The sequence below is a fragment of the Macaca mulatta genome, chromosome 19 (assembly GCF_049350105.2).
Source record: "Macaca mulatta isolate MMU2019108-1 chromosome 19, T2T-MMU8v2.0, whole genome shotgun sequence".
In the NCBI taxonomy this organism is placed as follows: domain Eukaryota; kingdom Metazoa; phylum Chordata; class Mammalia; order Primates; family Cercopithecidae; genus Macaca; species Macaca mulatta.
In genome coordinates this window covers 1466246-1480485 of record NC_133424.1, presented here as the reverse complement: position 1 = coordinate 1480485, position 14240 = coordinate 1466246, and the positions used below count along the sequence as shown (strand labels likewise).

The 14240-nt window shown below is 61.2% G+C and overlaps 1 protein-coding gene across 2 annotated transcripts; it reads left to right on the top strand.

Moving 5' to 3' along the window:
• The first annotated feature begins 4474 nt into the window (after positions 1-4474).
• PLPPR3 (phospholipid phosphatase related 3) lies at positions 4475-14174 on the top strand. 2 transcript variants are annotated; one of them, XM_015122296.3, is made up of 8 exons: positions 4612-4713; positions 5060-5157; positions 10813-10998; positions 11190-11331; positions 11435-11630; positions 11784-11841; positions 11929-12102; positions 12755-14171. In XM_015122296.3, exons 2-8 carry the CDS (start codon positions 5086-5088, stop codon positions 14081-14083), a joined length of 2157 nt encoding a protein of 718 aa, XP_014977782.3. In that variant the 5' UTR covers positions 4612-4713; positions 5060-5085; the 3' UTR covers positions 14084-14171. The 2 variants fall into 2 exon arrangements, with proteins under 2 accessions (XP_028695314.2, XP_014977782.3); XM_028839481.2 differs by having other exon boundaries at positions 4475-4713; positions 11784-12102; positions 12755-14174.
• The last annotated feature ends 66 nt before the right edge of the window (positions 14175-14240 follow it).

Here is a 14240-nt window from a genome sequence, read left to right as displayed (position 1 = left end):
TTTTTAGAGTCAAATTCTCGCTGTCACTCAGGCTGGAGGGCAGTGGCACGATCTTGGCTCACTGCAGCCTCAATCTCCTGGGTTCAAGTGATCCTCCTGCCTCAGCCTCCCGAGTAGCTGGGACCACAGGCGTCCACCATCACACCCGGCTAATTTTTGTCTATTTTGTAGAGCTGGGATCTCATTATGTTGCCCAGGGTGGAGTGCAGTGGCAGGATCTCAGCTTGCTGCAGCCTCCGATTCCCAGTTTCCAGCAATCCTCCCGCCTCAGCCTCCCAAGTAGCTGGGACCACAGGCGCCCGCCACCATGCCTGGCTAATTTTTGTACTTTTTTTTTGCAGAGGTGGAGTCTCACTATGTTGCCCAGGCTGGTTTGGAACTCCTGACCTCAAGCAATCCACCCGCCTCGGCCTCCGAAAGTGCTGGGAGCACAGGTGTGAGCTACTGCATCCAAACTTACCTCCATTTTCTACCACGGGGCTCACTTCCAAGGTGAAACTGAGGTCTGGGGCTTACCGTGTCCCCCACACCCTTGGGGACGCCAGTTTGTGTCTGGGCCTGTGGGGCCCCTTTGAGGGTAGTTTACCCCTCCAAGGGGCGCATATGGGGAGAATCCAGGGAGGCGGGGCCAGTGTGCCTTGAGGTCTGCTGCCCATCCCAGGGTAGGGTCCCAGGGCTCAAATCCGGTCTCCACTGAGCCTCACAGCCCAGCCACCTCACAGGGTCCACGGCACAGCCCTCAGACCCCTGCCTCCATCCAGGCCAGCTCTCCCTCTTCGCCCACCCCAGACCCCACCTGTCCATCTTCCCGACTGAGGCCCCAGCCTCCATCCACCCTATCCTGGCCAAACATGGGCCTCAGCTCTCCCGTGGGCCAGGCCCCATTTCCTCTCACCGGGAGCCCGAAGTCTGTCCTTCCCAGTCCCGTGACCTCAGGGTGATCCCGTCTGCACATCAGTGTGCCCTGCAACAGGGACAGACCCTGCGTTCTAGACAAAGCAGTGCCTAGCATGGAGTGGGTTCGTATTTCTAAAAGTTTTTGAGGCTGGGTATGGTGGCTCACGCCTGTAATCCCAGTGCTTTGGGAGGCCGAGGTGGGAGGATCACTTGAGCCCAGTAGTTTGAGATCAGCCTTGTCAATATGGTGAGACCCTAACTCTATTAAAAAAAAAAAAAAAAAAAAAAAGAGGCTGGGCTCAGTGGCTCACCTGTCATCCCAGCACTTTGGGAGGCCGAGGCAGGTGGATCAGCTGAGGTCAGGAGATCAAGACCAGCCTGACCAGCATGGGGAGATCCTGTCTTTACTAAAAATACAAAAATTAGCCAGTCGTGGTGGCGAGCGCCCATAATCCCAACTACTCAGGAGGCTGAGGAAGGAAAATCACTTGAACCCAGGAGGTGGAGGTTGCAGTGAGCTGAAATTGCACCACTGCACGCCACCCTGCGGAACAGAGCAAGAGTCCATCTCAAAATAATAGTAATAATAATTATAATAATTTTTATTTATTTATTTATTTATTTTTTAAATTTTTTGAGACGGAGTCTCGCTCTGTCCCCCAGGCTGGAGTGCAGTGGTGCGATCTTGGCTCACTGCAAGCTCCGCCTCCCGGGTTCACGCCATTCTCCTGCCTCAGCCTCCCGAGTAGCTGGGACTACAACCCCTGCCACCTCGCCCGGCTAATTTTTTTTTGTATTTTTAGTAGAGATGGGGTTTCACCGTGTTGGCCATGATGGTCTCGATCTCCTGACCTCATGATCCACCCGCCTCGGCCTCCCAAAGTGCTGGGATTACAGGCGTGAGCCACCGCGCCCGGCTAATAATTTTTTTTTTTTTTTTTTTTTGAGACGGAGTCTCGCTCTGTCACCCAGGCTGGAGTGCGGTGGCCGGATCTCAGCTCACTGCAAGCTCCGCCTCCCGGGTTCACGCCATTCTCCTGCCTCAGCCTCCCGAGTAGCTGGGACTATAGGCGCCCGCCACCTCGCCCGGCTAGTTTTTTGTATTTTTTTTAGTAGAGACGGGGTTTCACCGTGTTAGCCAGGATTGTCTCGATCTCCTGACCTCGTGATCCGCCCGTCTCGGCCTCCCAAAGTGCTGGGATTACAGGCGTGAGCCACCGCGCCCGGCCTTTAAATAAAGTTTTTGAGCAGCATCTGGTATGCTTAACCCCTCCGGCCTGCTCTGAACTCTGCATGGCTCCCTATTACCCCACACTCAAGCCCAGGCCCCTCAGCCAAGCAATGTGCCCTCCATGGCCAGGCCTGCCCCTTTCCCACTACTGGCGTTCCTAGGGTGAGAAGATTCTGAGACTCCCCCAGATCCTCTGTTGGACCCCCAAGCCGTCCGGCAGGTTCCCCTGCACACCCTCCCACTCCTGACCCCAGAAGCCTCCGAAAAGCAATTGCATTTTTCCTCCTCCCCCCCAGAGAGCTGTTTGTGGCCACCTTGCAACACCCAGATTCCCAACGGTCACCCTGGCCCCACCCCTCACAGGCTGCAGCAGGCTACGTCCGTCCCCCTTCTCCAGGGCCACTGGGGAGAAACGGGATCACATCGAATGGGACCCACCTGTGACCATCTGCTCACAGGGCCTCCCCGAGCCCCTCTGCAGGAACCCCGGGGGCCAAAGACCCCTCCCCAGGCAGTCCGTGCAGTCCTGTCCCAGGAAGCAGGGCCACCTCTGAGTCCGCCCAAAGGTAGCAGCACCGTTGAGTTCCCATCCTATTCCCATCACCATTTAACTGTTCCCACATTTGGCCGGGCGCGGTGGCTCACGCCTGTAATCCCAGCACTTTGGGAGGCCGAGGCGGGCGGATCACGAGGTCAGGAGATCGAGACCATCCTGGCTAACACGGTGAAACCCCGTCTCTACTAAAAATACAAAAAATTAGCGGGGTGTGGTGGCGGGCGCCTGTAGTCCCAGCTACTGGGAGGCTGAGGCAGGAGAACAGCGTGAACCCGGGAGGCGGAGCTTGCAGTGAGCCGAGATCGCGCCACTGCGCTCCAGCCTGGGCGACAGAGCGAGACTCCATCTCAAAAAAAAAAAAAAAAAAACAAAAAAAACAAAAAAAAAAAACTGTTCCCACATTTATGGTGGGCGACCCTGTTCCCAGGGGGCAGCAGTGCCTGTTATGAGCAAACTAAGGCGTCCGGCAGGGCTCCAACCCTCTGGAAGTCACTTTTTTATTTTTTTATTTTTCAGACAGAGTCTCCTCTGTCGCCCAGGCTGGAGTGCAATGGCGCCATCCGGGTTCACTGCAACCTCGGCCTCCCAGGTTCAAGCAACTCTCCTGCCTCAGCCTCTCATGTAGGTGGGATCACAGGCGCCCGTCACCGTGTCCGGCTAATTTTTATATTTTTAGTAGAGATGGGGTTTCACCATGTTGGCCAGGCTGGTCTCGAACTCCTGACCTCAAGGGATCCTCCAGCCTCTGCCTCCCAAAATGCTGGGATTACATGCCTGAGCCACCGCGCCCAGCCTGGAAGTCATTCTTTTTTTTTTTTTTTTTTTTTTCTTTGAGACAGAGTCTGGCTCTTGTTGCCCAGACCAAAGGGCAGTGGCGGGATCTGGGCTCACTGCAACCTCCGCCTCCCAGCTTCAAGCGATTCTCCTGCCTCAGCCTCCCGAGTAGCTGGGATTACAGGCGCCCGCCACCACGCCCGGCTAATTTTTGTATTTTTAGTAGAGACGGGGTTTCACCATGTTGGCCAGGCTGGTCTCGAACTCCTGGCCTCGCGATCCGCCTGCCTCGGCCTCCCAAAGTGCTGGGATTACAGGCCTGAGCCAGCGCGCACCGCCCAAAAAACGATTTTTTAAAAACCTGCCGTTTGGGGCCCGTAGACCTCGGACAGCGACCCAGGGTGCCCAAGCCTCAGTTTCTCCATTCCTACAACGGGGGTCAACCCGCCCCTACCCCGCAGGGCTGCGCATATGGAGGAGGAAATGCCCGCAGACAGCAGGCACTGCCCGAGTGCGCGTCCCCAGGGCCCTGCCCGCATCCCCGCATCCCGCAGCCCCCAGCCCCGCACCGTGCAATCCCGCCGTGCGCCCCGGGCGGCTGCGGCCAGGCGGAGGGTGGACCCCGGGGCGGCGGAGGGGGCGAGGGTGAGTGCGGGGGAGGGAGGCACGGGGAGACCCCCCCACCCCCCTCCCCCTCCGCCAGCTCTTTTGTCTCGGATGCTCCGGGCGCCCTGGGAGCCGCGCCATGGAAACGCGCACCAGCGAGCGGCGGGCTCCGCGGAGGGGCGGGCGGAGGCGCGGGGCGGGGGGAGTCGGAGCGGCCGAGAGACCGTGAGAGGCACCGAGACAGTCAGAGACCCCGAACCCCCAACCCCCGCCTCCGCCTCGATGGGGGCCCCCGGGCCGACCGCAGCCACCGGGGAGGGGAGGACTGGACCGCCGCCGCCGCAGGCCCGGAGAGAGGAGGACGCGACCCCCGAGCCCGGCCAACCGCTCGCGCAGACCTGAGACCCCCGAGACCCCCGGCGGGGGAGGCGGCGCCCGGGAGGCGGGGACGGTGCGCGGGGCCTGCGGAGGACGCGCGGAGACAAAGAGCCCCCGCCCCTGGCGCGGCGTCTGGGCTGCGGCGTCTGGGCGCGCGCGGGGGTCTCCGGGCCGGACCCTCCCCCTCCCCTCCCTCCTCCCCTCCCCGTCCCCGCTCCCGGCCCCGCCCCACGGAGGAGACGCGCTTTGTGCTGGGCGCCGGCCGCGCCAGGTGAGGGGCTGCGGGGCGGGGGGCGCGGACCCAGCCTCCTCCGCCGGCCGGAACCCCCGTTCTCCCGGACGCCCCCCACCCCCACACGGGGACCGGCTCCCGCCCCGAGACCCCCGGGCCAGGCCGGCCCCGCCCTCCTCGCAGATCCCGGCCCCGACCCCCCAATCCCGGGTGTGGGGGCGCCCGGAAGGCGCGTGCTGGGCCGGGGCACGGGGAGGCCGCGCGGACGCCGCTCTCTCCAGCCTCAGTTTCCCCGGCCGCCCCTCCCCCGCCGGCGCCGGCCACCGTGCCCGCCCCCCGGGTTCCGCCTGCGCGCCCCCCTCCAGCGCCGCTGTCTCCCCTCCAGCCACGGCCTGCGGCGCCCGCGGCACCATGATCTCCAAGGAGAAGAACAAGATCCCGAAGGACAGCATGACGCTCCTGCCCTGCTTCTACTTCGTGGAGGTGGGTGGGGGTCGCGCTGGGGGCGGGGGAGACGCCTCGGTTTCGCCCGCACGCAGAGACCCCCCCCGCTGGGGGACCAGAGCGGGCACAGCTGCCCCCGCAGTGGCCTCGGGGCGGGGCAGGACCGGGGTGCCCGGCGGAGGGGGGCGGGGCAGAGACTTGGGTTCCGCAGGTCGACTAGGAGCTCCAGGGGCTCCGAAGGGGGTCCGGGCCGTGGGAACTGGGCAGATGCTGGGAGGGGAGCCCTTGTGACCGAGGTGTGGTCAGAGCTCACAAGAGAGGCTGGGGACCAGGGGGCTGGGGGCCTGCAGGGGCGGGGAGGCCGGAGGGGGTGGGGCTGGGTGCAGGTGCCCGGGCTCCGAAGCCCCCCGGTCTGAGTTCATCTCTGCTAATGGTGAGGCTGGTGCCCTGCCCCTAACCTCTCTGGGCCTCCGCTTTTCCGCCGATGGAGCTGACGGGAATTAATATTTACCGAATATGGAAAACTGTCGGGCACGTAGTGAGGAGTTTATGACAGTAAGTGGAACCCCCTCCCCTGTGCGGTGGCTCAGGCCTGTCATCCAGCGCTTTGGGAGGCCAAGGTGGGCGGATCACCTGAGGTCAGGAGTTCAGGACCAGCCTGGCCAACATGGTGAAAACCCGTCTCCATTAAAAATACAACAATTAGGCTGGGCACTGTGGCTCACGCCTGTAATCCCAGCACTTTGGGAGGCCAAGGTGGGCGGATCACCTGAGGTCAGGAGATCAAGACCAGCCTGGCCAACATGCTGAAAACCCGTCTCCATTAAAAATACAACAATTAGGCTGGGCACTGTGGCTCACGCCTGTAATCCCAGCGCTTTGGGAGGCCAAGGTGGGCAGATCACCTGAGGTCAGGAGTTCAAGACCAGCCTGGCCAACATGGTGAAAACCCGTCTCCATTAAAAATACAATTAGGCTGGGCACTGTGGCTCAGGCCTGTAATCCCAGCACTTTGGGAGGCTGAGGCGGGTGGATCATCTGAGGTCAGGAGATCAAGACCAGCCTGGCCAACATGGTGAAACCCCGTCTCTACCAAAAATACAAAAAATTAGCCAGGTATGGTGGCAGGTGCCTGTAATCCCAGCTACTTGGGAGACTGGGGCAGGAGAATCGCTTGAACCCAGGAGGTGGAGGTTGCAGTGAGCAGAGATCATGCCACTGTACTCCAGCCTGGGCAACAGAGCAAGGCCCTGTCTTAGGCAAAAAAAAAAAAAAAGACAATAAATGCAATAAATAGAGCCCCCTGCCCTGTGTGATGGCTCCCGTTTGTAGTCCCAACACTTTGGGAGACCGAGGTGGGAGGATTGCTTGAGGCCAGGAGTTTGAGACCAGCCTGGGTAACACAGCGAGATCCCATCTCTACAAAAAGAAAAAAAAATTAAAATATTAGGCCGGGCGCGGTGGCTCAAGCCTGTAATCCCAGCACTTTGGGAGGCCGAGACGGGCGGATCACGAGGCCAGGAGATCGAGAGACGATCCCGGCTAACACAGTGAAACCCCGTCTCTACTAAAAAATACAAAAAACTAGCCGGGCGAGGTGGCGGGCGCCTGTAGTCCCAGCTACTCGGGAGGCTGAGGCAGGAGAACGGCGTAAACCCGGGAGGCGGAGCTTGCAGTGAGCTGAGATCCGGCCACTGCACGCCAGCCTGGGCGACACAGCGAGACTCCGTCTCAAAAAAAAAAAAAAAAAAAAAAAAATTAGCTGGGCGTGTGGTGCGTGCCTTTTTTCTCAGCTACTTAGGAGGCCGAGATGGGAGGATTGCTGGAACCCAGGAAGTTGAGGCTGTAGTGAGTTGTGATCGCACCACCGCACTCCATCCTGGATGACAGAGACCCTGTCTCTAAAATAAAAAAGCCACCATTTGGTGCACACCTGGCTCAGGATGGTAAAGTAACTTAAAGCCGGGGAGGTGGCTCATGTATGCGATCTCAACACTTTGGGAGGCCCAGGCAGATGGATTGCTTGAGCCCAATAGTTCAAGACCAGCCTGGGCAACATGGCAAAAACCCCATCTCTACAAAACAAAAACAGAAAGAACAGCCGGGCGTGGTGGTGTGCAGCCGCGGTCTCAGTTACGTAGGAGCTTGAGGTGGAAGATGACTTGAGCCCAGGTGGCAGAGGCTGCAGTGAGCCAAGATCACACCACTGCATCCCAGCCTGGGTGACAGAGCCAGACCCCATCTCAAAAAATAAAATAACTTTAATCCGTCCTTCCATGTCAGGCCAGGAAAACTGGCTCTAGTGATGGACCTTCCAGAGCCTAGATGGAAGACGGGACCCCAGTCTCAAGGAAACAGCGACCCATGCAGGTCACAGGGCTGGCGGCTGGCCTGTAATCTGTTACCTCACACCTGGGCAAGTGGGTTCCTCCCCAACACAGTATCACTGAGTTGTCTACATCAGTTCGTAGAAAATCTGTTTATTTTTCAAAATTGCATTTAAATTCCTGTTGCAGGACGGGCGTGGTGGCTCACACCTGTAATCCCAGCACTTTGGGAGGCTGAGGTGGGCGGATCACTTGAGGTCGGGAGTTTGAGACCAGCCTGGCCAATATGGTGAAACCCCGTCTCTACTAAAAATATAAAAATTAGCTGGGCGTAGTGGTGGTAGTGGTGGGCGCCTGTAATCCCAGCAACTCGGGAGGCTGAGGCAGGAGAATCGCTTGAACCCAGGAGGTAGAGGTTGGCGTGAGCCGAGATTGCACCACTGCACTCCAGCCTGGGCGACAGAGCCATACTCCATCTCAAAAAACATAAAAATAGGCCAGGCGCGGTGGCTCACGCCTGTAATCCCAGCACTTTGGGAGGCCGAGGCGGGCGGATCATGAGGTCAGGAGATCAAGACCATCCTGGCTAACACAGTGAAACCCCGTCTCTACTAAAAATACAAAAAATTAGCCGGGCGCGGTTGTGGGCGCCTGTAGTCCCAGCTACTCGGGAGGCTGAGGCAGGAGAATGGCGTGAACCCGGGAGGCGGAGCTTGCAGTGAGCGGAGATCACGCCACTGCACTCCAGCCTGGGTGACAGAGCAAGACTCTGTCTCAAAAAAAAAAAAAAAAAAAAATATATATATATATAGAGAGAGAGAGAGAGAGAGGAGTAGAGACAAGGTCTTACTATGTTACCCAGGCTAGTCTTGAACTCCTGACCTCAGGTGATCTTCCTGCCTTGGCCTCCCAAAGCACTGGAATTACAGGTGTGAGTCACTGTGTCGGCCTTCATTATTATTATTATTTTATTTATTACTATTATTTTTTGAGATGGAGTCTTGCTCTCTTGCCCAAGCTGGAGTGCACTGGCACAATCTCAGCTCACTGCCACCGCCACCTTTTGACCTCAATAAATTCTCCCACCTCAGCCTCCCGAGTAGCTGGGATTACAGGTGTGCGCCACCACGCTGGGCTAATTTTTGCATTTTTAGTAGAGACAGGGTTTCACCATGTTGGCCAGGCTGGTCTCAAACTCCTGATCTCAGGTGATCCGCCCACCTCGGCCTCCCAAAGTGCTGGGATTACAAACGTGAGCCACCGCGCCTGGCCGGTTAGGTATTTTTAAGGCCACGCCCAGGCTCCACCTCAAACCCTCCCCAGGCTTGATACTGTCTGCCCGCCCCAGCAAAATCATGCTGATGATGAGAGTGGAGAGAACAAGTGCATAATTGCCAGGGGCCTCTTCCCACATTGACTCATCTCCACCTGAGCCCTTGGCACAGGGGGGTCTGCTGGCCGCCCACAGGTTAAAGTGGGTGGTTTTCAAATCAGGTGTCAGGTGCAAACAAACGGTGCTCCCCACTTTCCACGTCTGCCCCCGGCCTCATGCCTGCATGCAGCAGGCGCTCAATGAATGCTCACGGGACATGAACTCAGCTCCCTCCACCCAATTCCACCCTGGGATGTTCAGTGATGGCTTTTCCCTTCCTGAAGCGCCCAGCCCTGACCTGTGCCCTCCCCAGGGCTGGGCTGAGGGCTGATCCCCTGCTAAGATGCCACAACAAAGCAGGAATTACGATTGGGGCAATGCCCGAGAGAGGTCACTCACGCCTGTAACCCCAGCAATTCAGGAGGCCGAGGCAGGTGGATTACTTGAGGTCAGAAGTTCGAGACCAGCCTGGGCAACATGGGGAAACCCCGCCTCTACTAAAAATACAAAAAATTAGCCAGACGTGGTAGTGCATGCTTGTAATCCCAGCTACTTGGAAGGCTGAGGTGGGAGGATTGCTTGAACCTGGAGGCGGAGGTTGCAGTGAGCCAAGATTGCACCACTGCTCTCCAGGCTGTGTGACAGAGTGGGGGGGAAGAAAAAAGGATTGAGGCCATGGCTGGCTGCGATGGCTCATGCCTCTGGTCCCAGCACTTTGGGAGGCCAAGGCGGGTGTATCACTTGAGCCCAGGAGTTCAAGACCAGTCTGGGCAACATGACGATACCCCATCTCTACTAAAAATACAAAAACCCGGGAGGCGGAGGCTGCAGTGAGCTGAGATGGCACCACTGCACTGAAGCCTGGGCAACAGAGCAAGACTGTTGTGGATGGACAGATGGGTGGATGGATGGGTAGGTGGATAGATGGGTGGGTGGATGGATGAATGAATAGCTGGGCAATGAATGGATAGATGGACTGTTGGGTGGGTGGGTAGATGGATGAGTACCGTTGGGTGTGTGGGTGGATGATGGATGGATGGATGAATGGATGGATGGATGAATGGCTGGGTAATGAATGGATGGATGGACAGTTGGGTGGGTAGATGGATGGGTACCGTTGGGTGCGTGGGTGGATGATGGATGGATGAATGAATGGCTGGGTAATGGATGGATGGACAGTTGGGTGGATGGATGAGTAGGTGGATACATGGGTGGGTGGGTGGGTAGATGGATGGGTACTGTTGGGTGCGTGGGTGGATGATGGATGGATGGATGGATGGATGGACAGTTGGATGGAAGGATGGGTAGGTGGATAGATGGGAGGGTGGGTGGGTGGGTAGATAGGTGGTTAGGTGGGTGGATGGATGGACAGTTGGGTGGGTGGGTAGATGGATGGGTATCGGGTGCATGGGTGAATGGATGGATGCATGAATGAATGGCTGGGTGATGGATGGATGGATGGATGGATGGATGGACAGTTGGGTGGATGGATGAGTAGGTGGATACATGGGTGGGTGGGTGGGTAGATGGATGGGTACCGTTGGGTGCGTGGGTGGATGATGGATGGATGGATGGATGGATGGATGGATGAATGAGTGGCTGGATGGATGGATGGATAGCTGGGTGGGTGGATAAATGGATGGGTACCGTTGGGTGCGTGGGTGGAGGATGGGGGGATGGATGATGGGTGGGTGGGTAGATGAATGGATGGATGGTTCCCAGTGGGTGGATGGGTGGGTGATGGGTGAGTGGGTGGATGTTGGGGGCATAGGTGTTTGGGTGGATGGGTGGGTGGTTGTGTGGTGTGTAGATGGTCGAGTTATGGATGGAGCATCTGTGGATGGATGAATAATTCATGGGGGAAAGAGTGGCTGGGAGTGAGTTGGATCTGTGGGTGGGTGAGTGAGACCGTGGATGGCCCTGACTTCATGGAGGACTGGACAGACGCCTCCATGAGGGAGAGCAGGGTGAACCTGGCCGGCCTTGTGCCCACAGCTGCCCATAGTGGCTTCCTCCATCGTATCCCTGTACTTCTTGGAGCTGACCGACCTCTTCAAGCCGGCCAACGTGGGCTTCCAGTGCTATGACCGCACTCTCTCCATGCCCTACGTGGAGACCAACGAGGAGCTCATCCCGCTGCTGATGCTTCTCAGCTTGGCCTTCGCGGCCCCTGCTGCCTCGGTGAGCACCCACACTGGGGCCTGTGCCAGCCTGTGTGCACCGCAGATGGGAGCCCGCCAGTGCTCAGCCTGTGGGCACTGCAGATGGGAGCCCGCCTGAGGGGCTGGCCTATGGGCACCATGGCTGGGAGCCTGCCTGAGCGCCCTCTCCCTGTGGGCACTGCAGCCTGAGCGCTCCCTCCTTGTTGGCAGATCATGGTGGCCGAGGGCATGTTGTACTGTCTGCAGTCCCGGCTGTGGGGCCGCGCTGGGGGGCCCGCCGGGGCCGAGGGCAGCATCAACGCCGGTGGCTGCAACTTCAACTCCTTCCTGCGGCGAACCGTGCGGTTTGTGGGTGAGTTGCCGGCCGCGCCCCAACCCTGAGCCGAGTCCACATGCAGGGCTGGGGCTGTCCCGGGTCCCCAGCTCCCCGCCTGGCTGAGCCTTCCGCCCCGCAGGTGTCCACGTGTTTGGCCTGTGCGCCACAGCCCTGGTGACCGACGTGATCCAGCTGGCCACGGGTTACCACACTCCCTTCTTCCTCACCGTCTGTAAGCCCAACTACACGCTCCTGGGCACGTCCTGCGAGGTCAACCCCTACATCACGCAGGACATCTGCTCCGGCCACGACACCCACGCCATCCTGTCTGCACGGTGAGCCGGACCCCCAACTCCCCTGGCTGGGAGCCTTCTTCCACCCCCGTGTCCCTTCCACCCCCGTGAACATGTGGGGACACAGAGGCACAGCGAGGCCACTGGAGCTGGGGTCCCCGGGTGGGTGGGGCTCATCCTGGACGCCTCTTACAGGAAGACCTTCCCGTCGCAGCACGCCACACTGTCGGCCTTCGCCGCGGTCTACGTGTCGGTGAGTCCAGCCCCCGTCTGCCCTGCTCAGGGCCTCTTGCTGGCCCGCGGGGAGCCCTCCTTGACCCCCCAACCCCCATGCCCCCAGATGTACTTCAACTCCGTCATCTCGGACACCACCAAGCTGCTGAAACCCATCCTGGTCTTCGCCTTTGCCATCGCCGCGGGCGTGTGCGGGCTGACGCAGATCACGCAGTACCGCAGCCACCCGGTGGACGTGTATGCCGGCTTCCTCATCGGGGCAGGCATCGCTGCCTACTTGGTGAGCAACAGGTTCTGAGGAGGGTTGGCATGGGTGCCCACGGGGTCTGAGTGGGGAGGCTGGCCCAGGGGTTCTGAGGGGGGAGGCAGGCTCAGGGGGTCTGATGGGGGAGGCTGGTGGCCTGAGGGGGGAGGCATGGGTGCCCAGGGGTTCTGAGGGGGAAGGCTGGCCCAGAGGGTCTGAGGAGGGAGGCTGGTGGTCTGAGGGGATAGGCATGGGTGCCCAGGGGGCCTCAGGGGAGGCACGGGTGCCCAGGGTGTCTGAGGGGGAGGCATGGGTGCCCAGGGGGTCTTAGGGGGAAGGCATGGGTGCTCAGGGTGTCTGAGGGGGAGGCACGGGTGCCCAGGGTGTCTGAGGGGGAGGCATGGGTGCCCAGGGTGTCTGAGGGGGAGGCATGGGTGCCCAGGGGATCTTAGGGGGAAGGCATGGGTGCTGAAGTGTCTCACCCTTGGAATGCTGGAGTCAGAATCCCGTGGGCTCAGACCTGCCAGATGTGCGGGGTCAGCGACCTTGAGGTGGGAACTGGTCCCACTGGACAAGGGCTTGCCACCCCCCCTCCCCTGGCCCAAAGCCCTCCACGGCAAGTCCAACGATTAGAGGGGAGGAGCCCTCTGAGCCCCAGGCCTCACCCCCAGACCCCTCTCCCCACCAGGCCTGCCACGCGGTGGGCAACTTCCAGGCCCCACCTACAGAGAAGCCCGCGGCCCCGGCCCCCGCCAAGGACGCGCTGCGGGCCCTGACACAGCGGGGCCACGACTCGGTTTATCAGCAGAACAAGTCGGTGAGCACCGACGAGCTGGGGCCCCCGGGGCGGCTGGAGGGCGCGCCCCGGCCCGTGGCCCGCGAGAAGACCTCACTGGGCAGCCTGAAGCGCGCCAGCGTGGATGTGGACCTGCTGGCCCCGCGCAGCCCCATGGCCAAGGAGAACATGGTGACCTTCAGCCACACGCTGCCCAGGGCCAGCGCGCCGTCGCTGGACGACCCCGCGCGCCGCCACATGACCATCCACGTGCCACTGGACGCCTCGCGCTCCAAGCAGCTCATCAGCGAGTGGAAGCAGAAGAGCCTGGAGGGCCGCGGCCTGGGGCTGCCCGACGACGCCAGCCCCGGGCACCTGCGCACGCCAGCCGAGCCCATGGCGGAGGAAGAGGAAGAGGAGGAGGAGGAGGAAGAGGAGGAGGAGGAGGAGGAAGAGGACGAGGAGGAGGGCCCGGCCCCGCCCTCGCTCTACCCCACCGTGCAGGCGCGGCCGGGGCTGGGGCCTCGGGTCATCCTCCCGCCGCGCGCGGGGCCGCCGCCGCTGGTGCACATCCCCGAGGAGGGCGCGCAGGCGGGGGCCGGCCTGTCCCCCAAAAGCGGCGCCGGGGTGCGCGCCAAGTGGCTCATGATGGCCGAGAAGAGCGGGGCGGCCGTGGCCAACCCTCCGCGGCTGCTGCAGGTCATCGCCATGTCCAAGGCCCCGGGCGCGCCGGTCCCCAAAGCGGCCGAGACGGCGTCGTCGTCCAGCGCCAGCTCCGACTCCTCGCAGTACCGGTCGCCGTCGGACCGCGACTCCGCCAGCATCGTGACCATCGACGCGCACGCGCCGCACCACCCGGTGGTGCACCTGTCGGCCGGCGGCGCGCCCTGGGAGTGGAAGGCGGCGGGCGGCGGGGCCAAGGCGGAGGCCGACGGCGGCTACGAGCTGGGGGACCTGGCGCGCGGCTTCCGCGGCGGGGCCAAGCCCCCGGGCGTGTCCCCCGGCTCGTCGGTCAGCGACGTGGACCAGGAGGAGCCGCGGTTCGGGGCCGTGGCCACCGTCAACCTGGCCACGGGCGAGGGGCTGCCCCCGCTGGGCGCGGCCGACGGCGCGCTGGGCCCGGGCAGCCGGGAGTCCACGCTGCGGCGCCACGCGGGCGGCCTGGGGCTGGCGGAGCGCGAGGCGGAGGCCGAGGCCGAGAGCTACTTCCGCAAGATGCAGGCGCGCCGCTTCCCCGACTAGCGCGGCGGGGCCGGGGCGGGCGGGGGCGGGGGGGTGCTCAATAAAGCGGCGGAAACCCGGCTCAGGCTCTTGGTCATTCGCTCCGGCCCGCACGCCCCACGCGGGGACCCTCCCTCAGCGCCGGGCCCACCCCACCCGCGGCCCCACCTGGCGCTCC

Coding starts and splice junctions, on each gene's coding strand:
- PLPPR3 (XM_028839481.2), top strand. CDS start 5,086: ATGATCTCCAAGGAGAAGAACAAGATCCCGAAGGACAGCATGACGCTC. Junction 10,999..11,189: donor TCGCGGCCCCTGCTGCCTCG/GTGAGCACCCAC, acceptor CCTTGTTGGCAG/ATCATGGTGGCCGAGGGCAT. Junction 11,332..11,434: donor GCGAACCGTGCGGTTTGTGG/GTGAGTTGCCGG, acceptor TCCGCCCCGCAG/GTGTCCACGTGTTTGGCCTG.